Here is a 25,769-nt window from a genome sequence, read left to right on the forward strand (position 1 = left end):
GGGGTGGTGGGGAAGGAGGGAGAGATGCTAGATGAAAGGGTAGTTGAGAAAAGGTGGATCTGTGGAGGGAGATGAAAAAAAGGAAAGATGCAGATCTCCAGGGGAGGGAAAGGAAATGGAAGGGGAGGACAGAGATAGAAGATTGATGGTTAGCATGGAGAAAGTAGAAAGAAGGAGACCCTGACAAGCAAGTTATCAGAAGCCAATCACAGCCTGGGACCAACAAGATTTGAATAATGACCAGACAACAAAAGGTAGAAAAATCATTTTCTTTTCTTTTTTTTTTTAATCTTTATTCATTTTTACATCTTACAACAAGTGTATCAATAATTGACAATTGAAATTGAATAGATCACTTGAATTTCTATTATATTTAACATTAATACATAAAATTTAACCCCTTCCCTCCCACCCCTTCACTTGCATTGTACTTATAATGGAAAAATGTTATTTATTCATTACAATAGTTTGTCAATGGCCCCAATTCTCTTTAAATTGTTTATAATTCCCTTTTTGTATGGCTATTGTTCTCTTCATTTTATAAATGTGACACAACGAGTTCCACCAAAAACTGTAATTAAGTCTGCTCCGATTTTTCCAATTATGCGTGATATGTTGTATGGCGACTCATGTCATAATCAATAAAAGCTTATTATTGTTTGATAAAATTTGGCTCATTGTTCTCATTGACATACCGAATAGAATCGTATCATACGATAAAGCCACAGGATTCTCCAATAAACAATTTATTTGGGTTCAAATTGATTTCTAAAAGGTCAAGATAAAGGGACAATAGTATAACAAATGATCTAGTGTCCCAATCTCAAGATTACAATGCCAGCATCTGTTAGTCTTAGAGCTGTTTAACTTCTGTAATCTAACTGGGGTCCATAATGCTCTATGTAAAAGGAAAAACCAAGTTTGTCTCATAGATGCGGATATTGTACATCTCATCCTCCAAGACCAAATTCATGGCCATTGAGAAGCAGAAATTTGCTAACCCTGCCTGAATGGCCTGCTTCAGCTGCAACTATCTAAACTATTTGTGATTTATTAAGACCAAATTTATGTTGCAGCTGTGAAAAATCAAGCAGTTTACCATTTGAAATAACATAACCTAAAATCCGTATACCTGCTATCATCCAATGCTTCCAGATGACCTTAAATCCACCAATTTGAATCTTGGAGTTTAACCATATAGTTTGATTTGTCAATTTATAAATTGGAATAGATGTTAAATTACTGACATATCACAGAGTTTTCCATGTATCCATTAATATTCTGTTTTCTTTATACAATCTAGGCATTTTAATGCTAAGAGCATGACATAAACGTAGAGGGAACATGAGTCACCATTCCAACCACAACCAGTCTGGGGTATTATCAGTGAGCTCTGGGAGGACCCAATACATACCCTGGCGCAAAATATAAGCTTGATGATACCTATAGAAATTGGGAAAATTTACCCCACCCTCTGCAATTGGTTTTTGTAAAGATACTAAAGCGATTCTAGGAATTTTACCTAGCCAAACAAATTTCGTAAGAATAATGTTTAACTTTTTATAAAAGGACCCCTTAAAAAAAACTGGTAACATTCCCATTTGATAACAAACCACAGGCAATATCATCATTTTAATAGTTTGGACTCTCCCCCACCAAGACAGATGTAATGGATTCCATTGCTCGCACATTTCTGTTACCTTCTTAATAAAGTTTTTTCATTCTCTTTCATTGTGTCTTCCAGTGTATTTTTTATTCAAATTTTATTTTCTGTTTTGTGATTACAATATGTCAATTTGAAAAGTGTATCCTGCCAGAGTTGGTATTAGACTGCAAACGTGAGCTAGGATTTAACAGAGAGGAAAAGTCTTTTTTGTTTGTTTATTTTGTTCACACCACAGTGCCAGTGTGGTTAGGAGAAGGCAAAAGGGGCGAAGAGGCTATAAAATAAACCCACCAGGATGTTTTTAAAAAACACCCAATTGGGCAGGAAAATTGAATCCAAAAATCGATTCAATAGGCTGAATCGAAGTCAAAATTTTTTTTTCCTGAATCGGGCAGCACTACTAGGTGCTGATGTTATGGAGACAGGTATGTACATTTTTATTCCGATCGTTGCAGGGGTGTGAGGGGGTCAGTAAACACTGGGGGAGTATGTGTGGGTTTTTACTTTGTCCCTGCAGTGGTTATCTCGTCACTTTGGATACCTTTTGGATACTTATACCTGTTTTTACATCATCTAACTCACAACGCTTAAGTTCATAAGAACCAGTAGTCCATCATGCCCAGCAGTCCACTCACGCGGCGGCCCTCTGGTCAAAGACCAGCACCCTAACCAAGACTAGCCCCACCAGATCACGTTCTTGTTCAGCAGGAACTTGTCTAACTTTGTCTTGAATCCTGAAGGGTTCCAGCTTTTTACCACTCTCTGAGTGAAGAAGAACTTCCTTACGTTTGTACGGAATCTATCCCCTTTCAACTTTAGAGAGTGCCCTCTCGTTCTCCCTACCTTGGAAAGGGTGAGCAACCTGTCCTTATCTACTAAGTCTATCCCCTTCAATACCTTGACTGTTTTGATCATGTCCCCTCTCAATCTCCTCTGTTCGAGGTAGAAGAGGCCCAGTTTCTCTAATCTTTCGCTGTAAGGCAGCTCCTCCAACCCCTTAACCATCTTAGTCGCTCTTCTCTGGACCTTCTTCATGTACGGCGACCAGTGCTGGACGCAGTACTCCAGGTGAGGGCGCACCATGACCCGGTACAGCGGCATGATAACCTTCTCTGATCTGTTTATGATCCCCTTCTTTATCATTCCTAGCATTCTGTTTGCCCTTTTTGCAGCCGCCGCACATTGCGTGGACGGCTTCATCAACTTGTCGATCAGAACTCCCAAGTCCCTTTACTGCAGGACGACTAAGTCTAGGTCGGCCCACATCCCACCCTAACCAGTCCTCCAGATATGCCCCTTTTAGCTCTGGGCACACAGTGGCATTCAGATGCTTAAAAAAATAGGTTTGATTATTGGCACTTGGATGACCTGTCTTTTAGGTCGTCCAAGTGCTAACTAGGGCGGGATTTTAGACGTATTTCTGCTCCTCATATCTATAGTATCTAGTGTGTATTACATCATATTCCATACCCATTTTATCACTATCTCTTTCAAATACTTGGATACATAAGTGAGCTTTCAGAAGCACCTTAAATTTTCTTACATCTATTTCATCATGTATTATCTCGGTAAATTATTCCAGAGGAACAGTGCTAACCACAGTGCTAATCACAGAAAAGCTCTTTTCCTTGTCCATTTACTCTACTAGGATGTGGTCCTGTAATGGCAAGACTTTGGAAGGCATGTAACAGTACTTAAAATAAATTTCAAGGCATATCAAAGGTATCCATCAAAGCAATATTTCCTGTGCCCAGGATCTTATATGTCTCACTTAAGAAGGAAGTTAGTAAATTCTCATTGCTTTGACCTGATTTGAACCCTGACTGATATGGGAATACACTTCTCCCTCCATATTCGCAGGTTCGGCACTCATGACTTTGATTATTCATGGTTTTCATCTTAATGACTCTGCCCCCCGAATGACATCATCCTGGAGTGCCGAGAAACAAGTTCAGTGCTTTTTATCAGCATGGTTGGACAAACCGCAGCGTTTCGAGGGTGCAGAGAGAAAAGTTCAGCACTTGCTTCAGTGTGGTCGGCAAACTAAAGGAGGTAGGAAAACTTTGTGGCTAATTAATCCTGCTGTTGTTTCTTGGGGGTGCAGAGAGAAAAGTTTAGCAAACGCCATTATTGAAGAAGTATGTGAATGTGAGTTTTGCTGCAGCTATACCACATCTGGTATTACTCACATCTGGTATTACCTCTCCTTCAGGAACAGGTCAGGTATGGCAGCATCTCTCCTTCCTATCCCCTCCTCCACCACACTTATAGCTAACTCTCTTGCCGGAATCGGAGGAGCAGGCTGGGCTCCCGCGGTCCCTGCACCTCCCTCTTTTCACTCCGGTTGGTTTCAATGGGTCAGAGTTAGCATAGAAACATGACAGCAGATAAAGGCCAAATGGCCAATCTAGTCTGCCTATCCAGAGTAACCATTATCTTTTTCTCTCTCCGAGAGATCACACGTGCCTATCCTTTTAGGCCATTTTGAATTCAGATACAGTCTCTGTCTGCACCCCCTCGTCTGGGAGACTGTTCCATGCTTCTACCACCCTTTCTGTAAAAAAGTATTTCCTTAGATTACTCTGGAGCCTATCACCTCTTAACTTCATCCTATGCCCTCTCATTGCAGTTTCCTTTCAAATTAAAGAGACTTGACTCATGCGCATTTACATTACGTAGGTATTTAAACATCTCTATCATATCTCCCCTCTCCCACCTTTCCTCCAAAGTATACCGATTGAGATCTTTAAGTCTGTCCCCAAATGCCTTATGAAGACCACATACCATTTTAGTAACTTTCCTCTAGACCGACTCCATCCTTTTAATATCTTTTTGAAGGTGCGGCCTCCAGAATTGTACACAATATTCTAAATCAGGTCTCACTAAAGTCTTATACAGGGGCATCAATACCTCCTTTTTCCTACTGGCCATACCTCTCCCTATTCAACCTAGCATCCTTCTAGCTTTCACCGTCACCTTTTCAACCTGTTTGGCCAACTTAAGATCATCACATACAATCACACCCAAGTCACGCTCTTCTGTTCTGCACATAAGCTCTTCATTCCCTAATCTGAACTGTTCCCTCAAGTTTTTGCAACCCTAATGCATGAGCTTGCATTTCTTAGCATTCAATTTTAGCTGCCAAATTTCAGACCATTCTTCAAGCTTCGCCAGGTCTTTCTCCATGTTATTCACACCATCTGGCATGTCTACTCTATTGCAGATTTTGGTATCATCCTCAAAGAGGCAAATCTTACCCGACAACCCTTCAGCAATATTGTTTATAAAAATGTTAAAAAGAACAGGCACAAGAACAGAACCTTGAGGCACACCACTGGTAACATCCCTTTCCTCAGAGTGATCTCTATTGATCACTACCCTCTGTCGCCTTCCACTCAACCAGTTCTTGACCCAGTCTATCACTTTTGGGACCCATCCACATCTAGTGCACATCCTCTATCCAATTCTCTAGTCACCCAGTCAAAGAAATTGATCAGATTTGTCTGACAAGACCTACCTCTAGTGAATCCATGTTGCTTCCGGTCCTGTAATCCACAGAATTCCAGCAACTTGACCATTCTCTGTTTTAAAAGTGTTTCCATTAATTTTCTTACCACAGAAATCAGACTGTAATTCCCTACTTCTTCCTTACTTCCACTTTTGTGGAGAGGGACCACATCTGCCCTTCGCCAGTCCTCGGGTACCAGTCCTGACTCTAGAGGGTCAGTCAACGGAGCTACCAGAATGTCCCTTTGTTCCTTCAGCACCTAGGATGTACATCATCCGGCTCCATTGCTTTTGTCTACCTTTATTTTAGCTAGCTCCTTACTAACACAACCTCTGAAAATCGATCAGGGTCTATTACTCCTCCATCTCTATTCACGTTTGTCTTCTGTGGTCCCGCTCCCGGCGCTTCAGCTGTGAACACAGAACAGAAATATCTGTTACGCAATTCGGCCTTTTCTTTATCAGCTTCTACATATTCCTCCCCTTCACCTTTGAGTCTCCCAATGCCACTTTTGCACTTCTTCCTATCACTAATATACCTAAAAAATGTCTTGTCTCCCTGTTTTACCGTGTCAGCTATTTATTCTTCCATTTGCATCTTTGCTTTCCTGACTACAAGACCAGCCTCTCTTAACTTTTCCAGATATTTTTGCCTGTCTTCCTCTTTCTGCGATCTTTTGTAATTTATGAAAGCTAACCTCTTATTCCTTACCTTCTCAGCTACTACTTTTCAGACCCAAAGTGGCCTTCTTTTCCTCTTATTTAGTGGGACAAATTGCTAATCTTTAAAACAGAGTGAGAGAATATATTTTTGCCACTTGATTTTTGCACTGTAAATTTGAGTAGTGCTGGCACCTGTAGTGCCTGAGTAGTGCTGGCAGAACTGTTGCTAGGAGAGAGCTGAAGAATCCAAGAGACTGTAAAGTATATTTTGATTTTTTTGCTTAAGTGATGCTAACAAGGACTGTCCAGTCCCTGGACTGATTCATAGAGAGCAGGCACTGGAGTGAAGTGAACTGTATTACCAGACTGTGAAAGGCAATTCTTTTGAGTTTGGAGATTTTTTCTGTTGCCTACAATAAACCCAGTGAAGTTTTGTTTATAAGAAATCCGGGTTTTCCTTCTACCAACTACATAAAAGGCGCACTGAAAATCTTACCTGTGGTCTAAGCCGGGTTTTCCCATTCACCTGGGGCCTGGCCCGGCCACAATGTCTATCACACAAATAATGCTTCTAAAATAAGCATCTTTGTGAGGATTTAAGATGCGATATAAAAATGTGACGTTAGTAAAATTTGCACAATATAAAACATTACCAGTTACTCACCGTGTTAATGCTACCATTTTGGCTTTCGTTATTGTAAGACCAGCACCTAGAATCATGTCAATTATTTCTCCCATCTTCAGGATTCCATCGGGTTTAATCAAAGCTAGTGTTCTAAGGGAAAAAGTCAGAAACTAATTTTTAAAATCATACTAATTTGATTGTGCTTTTCATTGTTCAAAAAACAAACTACCTGGTTTGGAAAAATTCCTGGAGAAAATATTTATAGACTGTTATTAATAAGATAGAAGATAGATTAGGGGAAAGCCACTGTTTATCCTTAGGTGAAGATACCATGTAATCTTTTTCAGATTCTGTCAGCGATTTATGACTTTGATTGGCCACTGCTGGAAACAGAATACTGGGCTTCGTGGACCTTTGGTCTGACCCAGTATGGCAGTGCTTATGTTCTTAAAATATACTCATCCCAATATTCAGAATGTTTAACCAGGCAGGAGTCTCACTAGTGACCACCTAAGTGCTGATATTCAATGGCCCTTAACTACACTGTGTTTATGTTTATTTAAGATTTGATATACCGCTCTTGCATTTTACTGACCTAAGCGGTTTACACTTCACAGATATGCCACTGGCTTGAGAGCATCAAAGAAATTAACATTTCTAAAACATATCCACTAAAACTGTTATATGAAATAAATAAATCCAAATCAACACAAATCACCATAGACTACCTCTGCAGCATCTTGTTAGTGCTAGGGTGGTCTGTGGGCAGAGCTTGGATGGAGCCTGGGAGGAGCCAGAACTTAACCATTAAGATGCCATATTCAAACCGCTAACAGGTTAAGAAAGCAGCTACAGTTAGGACAGCAAAAGACTATACGTTTAACAGCCAAGCTAATCAGACACCAGTCTAAATATTGACCAGTGCCCAATTAACTTCTAGGTTGCAGCATCAGTTTTACAGGTGCCTCTTTCTTCCCCCATATTCCAAACTCCCGCCCTCCCATCCATCCTCCCTTGATGTGAAGGGTCAACCAAGTCCTTCCCCTCCCATCCCTGTAGGCTCCCCCAATCCTATCTAGTAGAGTCCTGGTAGTCTAGTGGGGTTCAAGGGACAGAAGTGATGCCCACTAGCTCCTGCCTTCTGCAGCTTCTCTTAAAAAATGGCAGCCATTAGAGGTTACAATGGCCATTTTGTACAAAGATCCATGACAGGGAGGAATAAATATACATCAATTCTAACCTCTGAACCCCACCAGGCCTCAACTAGATAGACCTGGGGGGTCTACTCAGGTGGCAGGGGGTGGGGTTCAGTTGACACTTCATGTTGGGTATGGAAGGTGGGCAGGGGAAGGCTCAGTCAACCCCCCTGCCACCTACCTCTCAGTTTGGGAGGGTGATAAGGATGGGGTATCAAGATCAAAAGGAAGGAATGGAGGAATCAGCACCTGCATCCCTTATACAGGTCCCAGCCAATATTCAGCAAGTCTACATAAGTGTCTTGTAATTAACTAAAATTAGTACCACATATTCAATGCTGGTGCCTGGACATGACCTGGCACTGAATATCTGAGACTAATTCTGTCCATAGCAGTCAGTATTTAAAAAATAAACATTGACCTCCATGGGCTGAACATTAACTGGACAATGGGAAAGATTCACTAACCTCACAGATCCAATATGATCTGTTAGTGATCCAATCCATGAGATTGCCAGCCGCTCAATTCATGACACGATCACTCCCAACCGACCGCATGGATCACTGAACAGTGATCCTGAAGCATGCGTAGACCATCTTCTTTGCCTGTAAATGGTCTGCGCATGCTTACAGAGCTTTTGAATTATTTTTTTTTTAACTTTATTTCGCAAGCCCATGGTTTCAACCCACAGGTTAAAACCACGAGCTCGCGCTGCGGGGGAGGGCAGGAGAGTCGGGGCAGAGAGCATGGCGGCAAGTCAAGGCTGAGAGCAGGACAGCAAGAGGAGAGTCGGGGCAGAAAGCAGGGCGGTGAGTCGGGGCAGAGAGCAAGGCAGCAGAGAGCAGGGCAGTCGGAAAGCCACAGAAGCTGCCATAGCTCTAATTTTTTTGGCTGTGACACGACTCTCCAGTGCCAGGCCAGTCTGAGCATAACAGAATGAAGTGCAGGCAGTCAGCCAGTTGGAAATCGCTCTTTTAGAAACAGGATGCCCCAACTTGTTCTGATCAAAAGATATGAACAATTGGGGAGATTTTCGATGAGGCTTTGTCCGGTCAATGTAATAGGCAAAAGCTTGTTAACAGTCCAAAATATGCAAAGCGGTTTCTCCAGCACGAGAATGAGAGTTAGGAAAAACACTGGTAAGAGAATTGACTGATTGAGATGAAAGTCAGTGACAACTGTTGGAAAAAACTTTGGATGTGTATGCAGAACCACCTTGTCATGATGAAGAATGGTGAAGGGTGGATCTGCTACTAATGCTTGTAACTCACTGATACTTCTGGCAGAGGTGAGAGCAATAAGGAAAACCACTTTCCACGTAATAAACTTAAGATGAGCTGTGGCCATTGGTTCAAATGATGGCTTCATTAAACTGGAAAGGACTACATTAAGGTCCCAGATGACAGGTGGAGGTTTGAGAGGTGGTTTCACATTGAAAAGTCCCTTCATGAATCTGGAGACCAAAGGATGAGCAGTAAGAGGTTTACCCTTGACAGGCCCTTGAATAGCACTGAGATGGACTCTGACAGATGAAGATTTGAGGTGAGAATCAGAGAGATGAATTAGATAATCCAATACCAAATCCACTGATAATGAAGTTGGATCATGATGATGAAGAAGACACCAGGAAAAGAAGCGAGTCCACTTTTGTTGATAACATTGTTGAGTGGCTGGTTTCCTGGATACATGAAGAATTTGACGAACAGGCTGAGAAAAATGTAAGTGAGATGGATTCAGCCCAAGAGAAACCAAGCTGTCAGGTGTAGAGATTGCAGGTTGGGATGTAAAAGTGATTCCTGATTCTGAGTAAGCAGAGTAGGAAATACTGGAAGAGGTATGGGCTCCCTGGAGCTGGGTTGAAGTAGAAGGGAGAACCAATGTTGCCTGGGCCACCGTGGGCAATGAGAATCATGATGACTGCTTCTCTCTTGAGCTGAACAGAGTTCTCAACATGAGAGGAATTGGAAGGAATGCATATAGAAACAGGCCCGTCCAATTCAGGAGAAAAGCATCTGCTTCCAGATGGAGAGAAGAGGAAAGTCTGGAGCAAAACTGGGTCAACTGGTGATTGTGAGAACTGCAAACAAGTCTATTTGAGGAGTGCTCAATTGAGCAAAGATAGACTGAGAGTCCATTCGTGAGGCTGAAGAACTCTGCTGAGGTATCTGCTAGTAAAATTTGCACAATATAAATCATTACCAGTTACTCACCGGTTAATGCTACCATTTTGGCTTTCGTTATTGTAATACCAGCATCTAGAACCATGTCAATTATTTCTCCCATCTTCAGGATTCCATCAGGTTTAATCAAAGCTAGTGTTCTAAGGGAAAAAGTAAGAAACTAATTTTTAAAATCATACTAATTTGATTGTGCTTGAATATAGACAGCCTTGAAGAACAGAGTGCGAGCTGTTGCCCAAGTCCAGATTTTTGGGGGGCTCCTGACACAATAGGAGAGAACCCATGCCTCCTTGCTTGTTTATGTAGTAATTGCTACTTGATTGTGCAAAGGAGGAGGACTTGAGGACAGAGATGAAAATCTTTGAGGGCATAAAACAATGCTCTGAGTTCCAGGAAACTGATGTGAAATTTTCACTCCCTGACGGTCCAAAGACCCCAAGTCTTAAGATCATCCATATGAGTTCCCCAGAGATAAGGGGATGTGTCCGTCGTGATGACCTGGTGATGAGGGGGTAAATGGAAAAAGAGACCTCTGGATAGATGAGGTCATCTACTAGTGAACCGACTACACAGATGTGACTGATATATGTTGTGAGAGACTATCGGTCGCTTGAGATCACTGAGATGCATGGGCCACTAAGGAGTGCAAACCTGTAGGCTTTCCAGTGGTGTTACATGGACAGCGAAAACCATGTGGCCCAGAAGAATGAACACGTGTCTGGCAGAAATGGTTTGAAGAGGAAGCAGTTGCTGACACAGACATATAAGAGCCTGAAGAGAATCTGGAGGTAGAAAAGCTCTCATGAGCGTGGTGTCTAGGATGGCCCCATTGAACTGCAGATGTTGAGTCGGAAAGAGATGTGATTCAGAGAAGTTGACTTTGAATCCTAGTGATTAAGAAAAGAAAATGGTCTGAGAAGTTACTTGGACCACTTCTAGAGATGAAACAGCCTGCATCAACCAGTCGGCCAGGAAAGGATAAAACTTGAAGGCCCGGAGATCAGAGAGATGCGGCCACCAAATTCAGGCAATTCGTGAAGGCTCTGGGAGAAGATGCCAGGCCGAAGGAAGTACCTGGTATAGGTAATTATTTTTTCAAAAATGTGGGAGATATTGTTCAAATAGCTGGATAGAACAATCAATGAATATCTAAAATCTCAGCTTTATTCTTTTTCTTTAAAAATGGTTTTCTTTTTCTTTCATACATACATAAAGTGCTTCAACATTGTAGTCATTTGTGCGTGAGTGACAAACTTCAGTGGTTATTCAAAGAGCTTCTAAACGTTCATTTATAGTCTTTCTTTGAGTTAAATTTTGTTTATAACCACTGAATAAAGGTGACCTTGTGCAAAAAGTGCTGTAGTGCTGTGCTTTAAACTCCTTCAGGTTACATTTACCCCCCAAATGTATGTATGAAAGAAAAACATTTTAAAGGAAAAAGAATAAACCTGGTATAGGTAATGACATCGATTTAGTTGGAAGTAGTTTCTGGAAGCCGGATGGATTGTGATATGCATGTAGGCTTCCTTGAGATCCAGATAGCAGAGCCAGTCTGATTGAGGAGATGATAAAGCAGGGCGAAGGATAGCATCCTGAGTTTCTCTTGGACTAGAAATTTGTTGAGAGCTTTGAGATCCAGGATGGGTCTCAGGTCTCCGGTCTGCTTGGGTACCAAAAAGGAATGGGAGTAAAATACCTGACCCCACTGATTGGAGGAATCTTCCTCGATGGAAGTTAGCAGGAGAAGAGATTGAACCTCCTGAAGAAGAAGGGAGGACTCGCTGGGAAGATGATCTGAAGGCAGGGTGTGAAAATCGAGTGTGTAACCCTGCCAAATGATGATGAGAACCCAGAGAGCTGAGGTGATGAGCTCCCAACGATCTATGAAGAACTGAAGATAGCCTTCAATGTGTTGAGGCATAGATTGGAGAATGGAGACGTTTACTATGCTCTGAAGAAACATGTCGAAAAAGGCTGTGTTGATTGTTACGAAAAGGCTATGGTTTGTGTTGTTGCTGATGTGGTTGCTGTTATGCCTGTCCTGGATTGAGACTGGAACCGAGTCAAAGGTTTTGTAGGAAAACTTCGTAAAGAAGATTGTAGTCGTTGTGGACTTGACCAGAGTGTTCCATGTGGTCTCGTGGGCAGACAACTTCTGAGTAGCCGTGTCCATGGAAGGGCCAAGAACTTGTCCCCCAAACAAGGTGGATATGCTAGCCTGTCCTGGTGGTTAATGTCGAGCTGAGACCCTCTAAACCAGGCAAGGCGGTTCATAGCAATTGACATTGCTGCCGTACGAGAGGTCAATTCAAGGGTTGCATATGCTGATCTGACCATGCACTTGCAAAGTTAAAGCAAGTCTGATATGAAATGATGGAAAACCGGGGGCTTACATTCCAGAAGATATTTTGGAACGTGGCCAGTTGGTCTACCAAATGCTTCAGGTAGAAGGAAAAATGGAAAGTGGAAACACCACACTGGTTGGCCAACGTAGCATTCTGATATAGATATGTGCCAAACCGATCCATAGCCTTGCCCTCTCTGCCAGGAGGTACAGAGGCACAGACCCTCGCTCTGGAGAAGAGTTTATCATATCTGGAAAGGGGACCACCCTGTATAGTGAGTCCAAATTGCGGGGAGCCACCGGTACTGTAAGTGGAGTTTCAAAGTTTGAGGAACTCTTTGGGTGGCTGATCAGAAACTAAAGCATCTAAAAATCTGTTAGATGTATTAGAATCCGCCTCTAAAGGAATGGATTAAACTCCAGACATCTCCTGGATAAATGTAGTAAAGGAGATGCCTGAGAAGAAAGGCGAGTAGAATTAACCCCTGAGGAACCCTCGGTGTCAAGAGAGCAAAAGTTCCTGTTCAGGAACCCTAGCAGTGGGGGACGGTGTCAAACAGACGGAACTGAAGGCTCCCAATGCTTTGACTTGCGGAGAGCCTTGGTAGACTGCACCGATATGGTCTCTGGTGATATCTATAAAGAAAAGTACCAGTGTCAGGAAGCCATCAATGTTGATTCCCGTACCAGAATCGGTGCTGCTACTAGAGACTCCTGGGTAGGGACAACTGGAGTCGATGGCTCACACTGAACTGGCACTGAGAGAGTCGATATCGACATGGGAGTCAGCATAACCAGTCAAAATTCCTCCCGTAAGTCCTCTTGCAGCAATTCTATTATTCGCTGCATTAAAGAAAAGCACCGGTACTGTTGGCCTTTTAGCCGGTACCTTCAGCACCGCTCTAAGCTCAGGAGATGAGAATGCCGGTATCGAGGCACTCATCAATACTGGAGCAGAATTATAGTTGGGGCTACAAGAGGTCGGCAGGACTAGACTCACTGCTACTATGACCGGAAGCCCAGAGGGAGGAGGGAAAAGGTTGGCAGCCAGCTTACCCACTGTGAGGTGCAACACCACAGACAGCATAGGGCGATCCACTCTCAGTACTGATGTGGTCGGTGTGGGCTGGATTAGTACGGCCGGTGTCGGAAATGCGGTGGGTGCCGGATTCCCAAAGGCACAGAACAGGAGCTGCTGCTGAAGTGGGAATGTGCTGCTGAAGAGAACATAAGAACTGCCATCTCCAGATCAGACCTTCGGTCCATCAAGTCCGGCGATCTGCACATGCGGAGGCTCAGCCATGTGTATACCTGGTGTAATTTTAGTCACCCATATCCCTCTATGCCTCTCGTAAGGAGATGTGCATCTAGTTTTGCTTTTAAATCCTAGAACGGTGGATTCTGCAATAACCTCTTCTAGGAGAGCATTCCAGGTGTCTACCACTTGTTGCGTGAAGCAGAACTTCCTGATATTTGTCCTAGACTTGTCCCCCCTTAGCTTCAGTCCATGTCCTCTTGTCCATTAAAGATAGGAAAGAGATAGGATACATATAGCATAATGTTATAAGAGGTTAAAAAAAAAAAGGTTTCTATACTAGCAGGCATATAAAAAGGTAACTCTCAGCCCCCTCATGGACCATCTTTGGCTCACTGTACCAGGTAACCAAAGAACCCCCTGCACTGCCCTGAGACAAATTCATGAGATCTCAACCCTTTCTAGATTAGGCAGCCAATAACCTGCAGGAACTATAATACAGAATTCTGCATACAGTACTAAGTTGCTGAATACCCATTCACCAAACTTCGGCTTCCCTAGTGGGCCCTGGACTGGTCTCTCTTTCTCTCTCTCTCTTCTGGGTGTCATCATGGACAATAGAATGAAACATTCTGTCCAATGTGCAAAATGCAATGGTGCAATGTGCAATGGTGCAAAATGTGCAAAATGCAATGGTGGCGGCCAAGAAAGCAAAAATATGCTAGGAATTATTAGAAAAGGGATGGTAAACAAGACTAAGAATGTTATAATGCCTCTGTATTGCTCAATGGTGCGACCTCACCTTGAGTATTGCGTTCATTTCTTGTTACCTTATCTCAAAAAAGTTATAGTGGAACTAGAAAAGGTTCAAAGAAGAGCAACCAATATGATAAAGGGGATGTAACTCCTCTCGTATGAGGAAAGACTAAAGAGGTTAGAGATCTTCAGCTTGGAAGAGAGATGGCTGAGGGGAGATATGATTGAAGTCTACAAAATCCTGAGTGGTGTAGAATGGGTACAAGCAGGGCTGGATTAACGGGTAGGCCTAGTAGGCACGTGCCTAGGGCCTGAACTTTCCAGGGGGCCCCGCTGAAGAAACAAAACAACTCAGCTTTTTTTTCAAATGGCATTAGGTTCTCCCCCCAGCAAAGATCGGCATCCCCCCCCCAACATCGGCGGCAAACGTGTTGCAAGCGGTGCTCATCCCAAAGCTTCCCCTCTGACGCAGCTTCCTGTTTCCGCCTGGGAAGTTCATGTCAGAGGGCAGCTTTGGCCCTTGTGGGCGAAACAGGTCCCGTTGGGGCATGCTAGAGACACTGCATTAAAAACGATAAGTAAAAATAAACTGTGCTGTCTATTAGTGTTTATTTCTGAAAAATAATACAGAAATAAATAAATAAGCTGCATTTGACAAAAGGAGGCAATGATATGAGCAAAGTCTAAACATCTGCACTGGATTTTTGTACTGATGTAAATGAGTCTGAGAGCCCTTTTGCCATCCTATATTTTGATGCTGTTGAGTGAGGATTGCTACGCCGTGGTTGTTTCCATTATAGCCTCACCATTTCATCTTCTACACCTCTTTAGTGTTTACTAAGTTTAATTGGAGGAGGTGAGGGGCCCTCACCTCCTCACTATTGCTGCTGCTTTCCCACATGCTGGATGGGAGGCATATGCTGGATGGGGGAGGGTGCAGGATAACATGATGGAATTGCCTGGGGTGGAGAGAGAGAAGGGGCAGATGATGGAAGTGGGGAGAAGGGGGCAGATGATGGAAGTGGGGAGAAGAGAGAGGGAGAAGGGGCAGATGATGGAAGAAGAGAGAGAGAGAGAGAGAGAGAAGGGTCAGAAGATGGAAGTGGAGAGAAGAAAGAGAGAGAGAGAAGAGTCAGATGATGGAAGTGGAGAGAAGAGAGAGAGAGAAGGGTCAGATGATGGAAGTGGAGAGAAGAGAGAGAGAGAGAGAAGGGTCAGATGATGGAAGTGGAGAGAAGAGAGAGAGAGATAGAAGGGTCAGATGATGGAAGTGGGGAGAAGAGAGAGAGAGATAGAAGGGTCAGATGATGGAAGTGGGGAGAAGAGAGAGAGAGATAGAAGGGTCAGATGATGGAAGTGGGTAGAAGAGAGAGAGAGAGAGAGATAGAAGGGTCAGATGATGGAAGTGGGTAGAAGAGAGAGAGAGATAGATAGAAGGGTCAGATAATGGAAGTGGGGAGAAGAGAGAGAGAGATAGAAGGGTCAGATGATGGAAGTGGGGAGAAGAAAGAGAGAGAGATAGAAGGGTCAGATGATGGAAGTGGGGAGAAGAGAAAGAGATAGAAGGGTCAGATGATGGAAGTGGGGAGAAGAGAGAGAGAGAGAGATAGAAGGGTCAGATGATGGAAGTGGGTAGAAGAGAGAGAGAGAGATAGAAGGGTCAGATGATGGAAGTGGGGAGAAGAGAGAGAGAGATAGAAGGGTCAGATGATGGAAGTGGGGAGAAGAGAGAGAGAGAGAGAGAGAGAGAGATAGAAGGGTCAGATGATGGAAGTGGGAAGAAGAGAGAGAGAGAGATAGAAGGGTCAGATGATGGAAGTGGGGAGAAGAGAGAGAGAGAGAGAGATAGAAGGGTCAGATGATGGAAGTGGGGAGAAGAGAGAGAGAGAGATAGAAGGGTCAGAAGATGGAAGTGGGGAGAAGAGAGAGAGAGAGAGAGAGATGGAAGGGTCAGATGATGGAAGTGGGGAGAAGAGAGAGAGAGAGATAGAAGGGTCAGATGATGGAAGTGGGGAGAAGAGAGAGAGAGAGATAGAAAGGTCAGATGATGGAAGTGGGGAGAAGAGAGAGAGAGAGATAGAAAGGTCAGATGATGGAAGTGGGGAGAAGAGAGAGAGAGAGATAGAAAGGTCAGATGATGGAAGTGGGGAGAAGAGAGAGAGAGAGAGATAGAAGGGTCAGATGATGGAAGTGGGGAGAAGAGAGAGAGAGAGAGATAGAAGGGTCAGATGATGGAAGTGGGGAGGAGAGAGAGAGAGAGATAGAAGGGTCAGATGATGGAAGTGGGGAGGAGAGAGAGAGATAGAAAGGTCAGATGATGGAAGTGGGGGGAAGAGAGAGAGAGAGAGAGAGATAGAAGGGTCAGATGATGGAAGTGGGGAGTAGAGAGAGAGAGAGAGAGATAGAAGGGTCTGATGATGGAAGTGGGGAGAAGAGAGAGAGAGATAGAAGGGTCAGATGATGGAAGTGGGGAGAAGAGAGAGATAGAAGGGTCAGATGATGGCAGTGGGGAGAAGAGAGAGAGAGAGAAGGGTCAGATGATGGAAGTGGGAAGAAGAGAGAGAGAGAGAAGGGTCAGATGATGGAAGTGGGGAGAAGAGAGAGAGAGAAGGGTCAGATGATGGAAGTGGGGAGAAGAGAGAGAGAGAAGGGTCAGATGATGGAAGTGGGGAGAAGAGAGAGAGAGAGAGATAGAAGGGTCAGATAATGGAAGTGGGGAGAAGAGAGAGAGAGAGAGATAGAAGGGTCAGATAATGGAAGTGGGGAGAAGAGAGAGAGAGATAGAAGGGTCAGATGATGGAAGTGGGGAGAAGAGAGAGAGAGAGAGATAGAAGGGTCAGATGATGGAAGTGGGGAGAAGAGAGAGAGAGAGAGATAGAAGGGTCAGATGATGGAAGTGGGGAGAAGAGAGAGAGAGAGAGATAGAAGGGTCAGATGATGGAAGTGGGGAGAAGAGAGAGAGAGAGAGATAGAAGGGTCAGATGATGGAAGTGGGGAGAAGAGAGAGAGAGAGAGATAGAAGGGTCAGATGATGGAAGTGGGGAGAAGAGAGAGAGAGAGAGATAGAAGGGTCAGATGATGGAAGTGGGGAGAAGAGAGAGAGAAAGAGAGAGATAGAAGGGTCAGATGATGGAAGTGGGGAGAAGAGAGAGAGAGAGAGATAGAAGGGTCAGATGATGGAAGTGGGGAGAAGAGAGAGATAGAAGGGTCAGATGATGGAAGTGGGGAGAAGAGAGAGAGAGAGAGATAGAAGGGTCAGATGATGGAAGTGGGGAGAAGAGAGACAGAGAGAGATAGAAGGGTCAGATGATGGAAGTGGGGAGAAGAGAGAGAGAGAGATAGAAGGGTCAGATGATGGAAGTGGGGAGAAGAGAGAGAGAGAGATAGAAGGGTCAGATGATGGAAGTGGGGAGAAGAGAGAGAGAGAGATAGAAGGGTCAGATGATGGAAGTGGGGAGAAGAGAGAGAGATAGAAGGGTCAGATGATGGAAGTGGGGAGGAGAGAGAGAGATAGAAGGGTCAGATGATGGAAGTGGGGAGGAGAGAGAGAGATAGAAGGGTCAGATGATGGAAGTGGGGAGAAGAGAGAGAGAGAGATAGAAGGGTCAGATGATGGAAGTGGGGAGAAGAGAGAGAGAGATAGAAGGGTCAGATGATGGAAGTGGGGAGAAGAGAGAGAGATAGAAGGGTCAGATGATGGAAGTGGGGAGAAGAGAGAGAGAGAGATAGAAGGGTCAGATGATGGAAGTGGGGAGAAGAGAGAGAGAGAGAGAGAGATAGAAGGGTCAGATGATGGAAGTGGGGAGAAGAGAGAGAGATAGAAGGGTCAGATGATGGAAGTGGGGAGAAGAGAGAGAGAGAGATAGAAGGGTCAGATGATGGAAGTGGGGAGAAGAGAGAGAGAGAGATAGAAGGGTCAGATGATGGAAGTGGGGAGAAGAGAGAGAGATAGAAGGGTCAGATGATGGAAGTGGGGAGAAGAGAGAGAGAGAGAGAGAGATAGAAGGGTCAGATGATGGAAGTGGGGAGAAGAGAGAGAGATAGAAGGGTCAGATGATGGAAGTGGGGAGGAGAGAGAGAGAGAGATAGAAGGGTCAGATGATGGAAGTGGGGAGACGAGAGAGAGAGAGATAGAAGGGTCAGATGATGGAAGTGGGGAGAAGAGAGAGAGAGAGAGATAGAAGGGTCAGATGATGGAAGTGGGGAGAAGAGAGAGAGAGAAGAGTCAGATGATGGAAGTGGAGAGAATAGAGCGAAGGGTCAGATGATGGAAGTGGAGAGAAGAGAGAGAGAGAGAAGGGTCAGATGATGGAAGTGGAGAGACGAGAGAGAGAGAGAAGAGTCAAATGATGGAAGTGGGGAGAAGAGAGAGAGAGAGAAGGCTCAGATGATGGAAGTGGGGAGAAGAGAGAGAGAGAGAAGGGTCAGATGATGGAAGTGGGGAGAAGAGAGAGAGAGAGAAGAGAGAAGGGTCAGATGATGGAAGTGGGGAGAAGAGAGAGAGAGAGAGAGAGAAGGGTCAGATGATGGAAGTGGGGAGAAGAGAGAGAGAGAAGGGTCAGATGATGGAATTGGGGAGAAGAGAGAGAGAGAAGGGTCAGATGATGGAAGTGGGGAGAAGAGAGAGAGAGAAGGGTCAGATGATGGAAGTGGGGAGAAGAGAGAGATAGAAGGGTCAGAAGATGGAAGTGGGGAGAACTTGTGCCGTCAGGTTCAGGTGCATATGGGGAAAGCAGCAGCACCACTGCTTTCCCACATGCTGGATAGGAGGCATATGCTGGATGGGGGGGAAGATGATTGAGTTACTGAGATAGTGGGGTAAAGGACAGGGGTGGCAATCTGTAAACACAGTGAAAAGAGGGAAACTTGAGGACTGAATAGTAAAAACAAATTTAATTAAACGGAAGCAGAAAATAGAGAAGGAAGACCAGAGAAGAAAAGAAAAGGAAAGAGAGAGAAGGCAGAGATGCCAGAGAATGGGGAAGGAGACAGAGATATCAGATCTGAGTGAAGGAAATGATAAGAGATAGATGCTAAAAAGAGAGAGATGCCAGACCATGCTAAAGAGAGAGAGATGCCAGACCATGAGGGGAACAGAGGGAAGATGATGGATGCCAGACCAAAGGGGTGGGGGCAGGAGGAGAGATGGCAGAGGGAGACAGACAGTGGATGGAAGGAAGAGAATGACAAGAAGATGAGGAAAGCAGAAACCACATGACAAAGATAGAAAAAATTCTATTTTTTTATTTTATTGCTTTAGGATAAAGTAATATTGTAGCTGTTTTGATAGATGGTTAGAAATAGAAATGGTGATCCTTTTATTAGACTAATTTTAATACATTTTTTTTACTAACTTTCAGAAAACAGGTAAATAAATGGGGGCAAGGTGTGGGTGATGCATGGGTGTAGCGGAGCTAGGGGGCTCAATGTACTTGTGTGCCTAGGGGCCCTTGAAGAATCAATCCTGCCCTGGGTAAAAGTGGATCGATTTTTACTGCATCAAGATTTACAAAGACTAGGGGACACTTGATGAAGTTACAGAGTGATACTTTTAAAACCAATAGGAGGAAATATTTTTTCACTCAAGTTCTGGAATACATTGCTAGAGGATGTGGTAAGAGTGGTTAATATATCTGGTTTAAAAAAAAGGTTTGGAAAAGTTATTGGAGGAAAAGTTCATATACTGCTGTTGACATGGGAGAAGCCACTAGCATGCCCTGGATCAGTGGCATGGAATGTTGCTACTATCTGGGCTTTTGCCAGGTACTTGTAACCTGGATTGACCTCCATAAAAACGGGATAATGGGCTTGATGAGGATGGGCTCAAGGCCTTGATTTGCTCAGACGCCTAAGGTCCCTCTCAAGGGCCTTAGGTGTCTGAGCCAGAGCCTTAGGCCCCTCCCCATGCATCTCATGGGATACAGAGGGAGGAGCCCAAGGCCCTGATTGGCTCAGATGCTTAAGGCCCCTCCCCTGCTTTTCCCAGTCACAAGATGCACCTTCTTGTCTATTTTGTTTTGACTTGTCTTTTGAGCAGGGACTGTCTCTTCTATGTTTTGATGTATAGGCTGCATATGTCTAGTAGTACTATAGAAATGATAAGTAGTAGTAGGACTATTTATGTGGCTTATTTTAACCACTAAACATAGCCAGTTTGGTGCTGAATATCCATGCCTAAACAGCTATGTTGTATGATAGCCACTAACTGAATATTCAGCGGCAGATATCTGGTTACCTTCCACTGAATATCTGCAGTTAGGTACTAAAATGCTATTTAACCAGCCAGGAACTGTTCTTGGCTGGTTAAATAGTTTCTAGCCTGCTCTGTTATCAGAAAATGCAAACAGTTTATGTATTCTTAATATCTATTATAGTGAGAAAAAATGATTATATATTATATTAACATTGAGGCACTTGTCCATCTTAAGTTTTGACTTCACACTTCTGAAAAATTTATTCCACTTTTTACTGTGTCTGAACTTATTTCTTGAACCAAAGTAGTTTTCGCTTTTAATGTTAAAAATCATCACTATTTTTTTTATAAATCTTTATTCATTTTTTAAACTTATAAGTGTATTATTAATTAAAAACATTTTCACTTAGATACAACACTTAATATTCTGCAATAATCCATTGTAAGAGTTATCTCTCCCCTCCCTTCCCTTCCCTAACAAATTTTAAACACATAAAACATACAACAATTCTTTCTTAACATTCCTTACACTTATATAAAAAACAAAATCTATCCCTCTCCCAACAAACTTGAACATGCACTATTAAGTGAAAAATGGTATTTACTCATTACAATATTTTGCTAAAGGCTCCCAAACATCTTGAAATTTTCTTAAATACCCCTGCTGTGTAGCTATTACTCTTTCCATCTAATATAATAAAACGCTAGCTGCGTATGCGCACTCAGACCTGCGTGATCTGAAATCCCTGATCTGTGAGATGTATGTCCGTGGCTTTGCAGATGTGCGCATGCGTGAGTCCCCAGCCTTACTGCTTCCCAGCCGCAAGCGTTGGACTCCCTGCTCTCCAGATCGCGGTGTACAGACCGATAGGGCACTGGGAGCTAGGGAGAAAGCAAGGGCTCAGTGCGTCTTCGTCGTCGTCTTCGCCCCTCCCCCCAATCCCCGTTGAGCCTCCCACCCGATTTTCTCTTCTCGCGGTCTGGCCAGCTACCTTAGTCCCTTGCCGCCGCCGCCACCACCCCCTTCCCTTCCCGCAGTCGACAAACCTCTTGGCTCCAGCAGCGGCCGCAGCACTGTAAACACGCTGCTTCGCGGCCTCTACTGCCTTGATTTGCTCTTCCGTGTCCCTGATGACATCATCAGATACGCGGCAGAGCAAATCGGGGCAGTAGAGGCCGCTGGAGCCAAGAGATTTATCGACCACGGGAAGGGGGTGGCGGCGGCGGCAAGGGACTAGGGGAGCTGGCCAGACCGCGAGAAGAGAAAATCGGGTGGGCCATGAAGAGACAGGGAGGAACTAAAGCGGAAGAGGGAAAGGGGCCTGCTTTGGGGGAGGGGTGTGCTTGGAGGCAGACAGCTTTGCTTGCGGGGGGAGACAGAAGGGGGGCCACGGAGAGACAGGGAGGAACTGGAGCTGGAGAGGGAAAGGGGCCTGCTTTGGGGAAGGGCTGTGCTTGGAGGCAGACAGCTTTGCTTGGGGGGGAGACAGAAGGGGGGCCACAGAGAGACAAGGAGGAACTGGAGCGGGAGAGGGAAAGGGGCCTGCTTTGGGGGAGGGGTGTGCTTGGAGGCAGACAGCTTTGCTTGGGGGGGGAGACAGAAGGGGGGCCACGGAGAGACAGTCAGGGAGGAATTGGAGGGGTAGAGGGAAAGGGGTCTGCTTTGGGGGGGAGGGGTGTGCTGGGAGGCAGACAGCTTTGCTTGGGAGGGGAGACAGAAGGGGGGGCCACGGAGACACTGTCAGGGAGGAATTGGAGGGGTAGAGGGAAAGGGGGCTGCTTCGGGGGGAGGGGTGTGCTGGGAGGCAGATCATTTTGCTTAGGGGGGAAGACAGAAGGGGGGCCACGGAGAGACAGTTAGGGAGGAACTGGAGGGGAGAGGGAAAGGGGCCTGCTTTGGGGGAAGGGTGTGCTTGGAGGCAGACAGCTTTGCTTGGGGGGAGACAGAAGGGGGGCCACGGAGAGACAGGGAGGAACTGGAGCTGGAGAGGGAAAGGGGCCTGCTTTGGGGAAGGGCTGTGCTTGGAGGCAGACAGCTTTGCTTGGGGGGGAGACAGAAGGGGGGCCACAGAGAGAAAGGGAGGAACTGGAGCGGGAGAGGGAAAGGGGCCTGCTTTGGGGGAGGGGTGTGCTTGGAGGCAGACAGCTTTGCTTGGGGGGGGGAGACAGAAGGGGGGCCACGGAGACACAGTCAGGGAGGGGAGGGGCAGAGGGAAAGGGGTCTGCTTTGGGGGAGGGGTGTGCTGGGAGGCAGACAGCTTTGCTTGGGAGGGGAGACAGAAGGGGGGCCACGGAGACACTGTCAGGGAGGAATTGGAGGGGTAGAGGGAAAGGGGGCTGCTTCAGGGGGAGGGGTGTGCAGGGAGGCAGATCATTTTGCTTATGGGGGGAAGACAGAAGGGGGGCCATGGAGAGACAGTTAGGGAGGAACTGGAGGGGGAGAGGGAAAGGGGGCTGCTTTCTAGCACCCGTTAATGTAACGGGTTTAAAGACTAGTTTTATATATACAGTGGTGCCTCACACAACGGACGCCTCGCACAGCGCACGCTGCGCACAACGAACTTTATGTCTTGATTCGTACAACGAACTTCGTTTCACACAACGAAGTCGCCCGAGCTGCATCCTTCCGCGCAGGCACTGCGCTTAACTGCCCTCTCTCCGCCTGGCTCCCTCTTGCCCCCCCGACTCCCCGACACGATCGGGGCAAAAAGGAGCCCAAGCCCTCTTGCCCCGCCGATTCCCCAACTCCCCGACAATATCGGGCCAGGAGGGAGCCCAAGTCCTCCTGGCCACGGCGACCCCCTAACCCCACCCTGCACTACATTACGGGCAGGAGGGATCCCAGGCCCTCCTGCCCTCGACGCAAACCCCCCCTCCCCCCAACGACCGCCCCCCCCCAAGAACCTCCGACCGCCCCCCCAGCCGACCCGCGACCCCCCTGGCCGACCCCCACGACACCCCCAACCCCCTTCCCCGTACCTTTCTGTAGTTGGCCGGACAGACGGGAGCCAAACCCGCCTGTCCGGCAGGCAGCCAACGACGGAATGAGGCCGGATTGGCCCATCTGTCCCAAAGCTCCGCCTACTGGTGGGGCCTAAGGCGCCTGGGCCAATCAGAATAGGCCCGGGAGCCTTAGGTCCCTCCTGGGGGCGGGGCCTGAGGCACATGGGCCCAACCCGACCATGTGCCTCAGGCCCTGCCCCCAGGAGGGACCTAAGGCTCCCTGGCCTATTCTGATTGGCCCAGGCGCCTTAGGCCCCACCAGTAGGCGGAGCTTTGGGACGGATGGGCCAATCCGGCCTCATTCCGTCGATGGCTGCCTGCCGGACAGGCGGGTTTGGCTCCTGTCTGTCCGGCCAACTACAGAAAGGTACGGGGAAGGGGGTTGGGGGTGTCGTGGGGGTCGGCCAGGGGGGTCGCGGGTCGGCTGGGGGGGCGGTCGGATGTTCTTGGGGGGGGCGGGCGTTGGGGGGAGGGGGGGTTTGCGTCGAGGGCAGGAGGGCCTGGGATCCCTCCTGCCCGTAATGTAGTGCAGGGTGGGGTTAGGGGGGTCGCCGTGGCCAGGAGGACTTGGGCTCCCTCCTGGCCCGATATTGTCGGGGAGTTGGGGAATCGGCGGGGCAAGAGGGCTTGGGCTCCCTTTTGCCCCGATCGTGTCGGGGAGTCGGGGGGGCAAGAGGGCTTGAGCTCCCTTTTGCCCCGATCGTGTCGGGGAGTCGGGGGGGCAAGAGGGCTTGAGCTCCCTCTTGCCCCGATCGTGTCGGGGAGTCGGGGGGGCAAGAGGGCTTGAGCTCCCTCTTGCCCCGATCGTGTCGGGGGTGCCAGGGACCACACGGAGTCACCCACCGTACCACCCGATTCGGGTAAGCGCAGGTATCGGTGGGTGGCTTATTTGCGGGGGGGTGCCTTATTTTACATTTTTTTCTAAAAGGGGGGGCTGTCTTATTTGATGGCCCTGCCTTATCATCGGGGAAACACGGTAGAAAAAAAAAAAAATGAACAGTTAAGTCCCAGTTTTTGCCGCTGAGACTCTGCCCTCTCTCACTGTAAAATTAGACTCTACTTAGTCTGTCTTTAAATTTAAAAAATGTGTGTTGTTTTAAAAAACAATTATGTTTTTAGATGTATCTAAATAAAAATAATAACCAAAAATTTATCTTTTTTTATGTCATCTTAGCATATTTTATGCTACAGAACGAATTATTTTTTTTAACATGTATTGTTATGGGAAAACGCGTTTCACATAACGAACTTTTCGCATAACAAACTTGCTCCTGGAACGAATTAAGTTCGTTGTGTGAGGCACCACTGTATTACATAAAGAATTCCACCAGAAAGTATAGTTCAATCTATTCCAACTCTTCCAATTATTCATAATCTGTTGTATGGCAACCCCTGTCATAATAAGTAAAAGCTTATTATTTTTCGAAGATATTTGGCTCTTAGCCCTCATTGACATGCCAAATAGTATAGTATCATACAATAATGCCACCGGATTTTCTAATAATCATCACTGTTCTTACCTTTCTTTCTTGCTGCCAAGCTTGCGGGCTGTGTATTGGTCCCCATAGTCTACCAGATGAAGCAGGCGTGAAAAGATATTCACTTTATTCCCAATAAACAAATCTTCAAACTTTAAGTCATCATATTTAGTTCGTTTTAAGAAGCTGCGATGATTTTTTACATCATACTGTGGAAAGAATTTAATATTAACTTGTATCTCAGTGTGATTTTCCAAGTTAGCAGCTTCTTTCATTCTTATTTATTTATTTAGATTTTTATCCCGTCCTCCCAGTAGCTCAGAAAGGTCTACAAGTAAACATTCACAATGGAGTGCAATTGGACATACAAGATTATACAGTAGATTTAAATGATTGGACATAGACGACTGTGCAGCAGTTTAAATACAGGGACTATACAGCAAATTAAGAGCAGTAGTTTAAATATAAGTAGTTTAGTTTGAATACAAGTTATTTGAGTACAGGCTGAGAGAGGACTATATAGGAATTAGGGGGAAGATTAGAAAGGAGAAGGAAGAGTAGAGGTGGGGCTTAAAGGGGAGGGGTGTAGACTGAGAGTGACCTTTAGTTGAAGAGGAGGGTCTTTACCATTTTCCGGAATGTCATTAAAGAGTTCTGTAGTCTGAGTTGAGGGGGGAGTTGGTTCCAGAGATGGGGAATGAAGTGGCTGTAGGAGCGTTTGCGGGCAGTTTCTGAGAGGAGGGACCTTCCGGGGGGAATGCATAGGCGTGTCTCCGATTCTGAGCAGAGGGTGCAGGTGGGGATGTAGATGGGTAGCTTGCATTTTATGTAGGAGGGAGTGGTGGCATAAATTATTTTATGTTCTATTGCCAGGGCCTTATACTTTCCTCTAAACTCACCAAC

General features: G+C 45.7%; 1 protein-coding gene across 4 annotated transcripts in view; it reads right to left on the bottom strand.

The window, feature by feature from the left end:
* Positions 1-25,769, bottom strand: part of NME7 (NME/NM23 family member 7) — a 237,040-nt gene that overhangs the window by 154,322 nt on the left and 56,949 nt on the right. For all 4 annotated transcript variants that reach the window (XM_033942041.1, XM_033942040.1, XM_033942044.1 and 1 more), the window contains exons 3-4: positions 24,909-25,075; positions 6,501-6,611 (exon numbers count right to left, since the gene is read on the bottom strand). In XM_033942041.1, coding sequence (XP_033797932.1) covers positions 6,501-6,611; positions 24,909-25,075 — 278 coding nt within the window. The remainder of the gene's footprint in view (positions 1-6,500; positions 6,612-24,908; positions 25,076-25,769) is intronic.

Source organism: Geotrypetes seraphini, chromosome 4, assembly GCF_902459505.1.
Source record: "Geotrypetes seraphini chromosome 4, aGeoSer1.1, whole genome shotgun sequence".
In the NCBI taxonomy this organism is placed as follows: domain Eukaryota; kingdom Metazoa; phylum Chordata; class Amphibia; order Gymnophiona; family Dermophiidae; genus Geotrypetes; species Geotrypetes seraphini.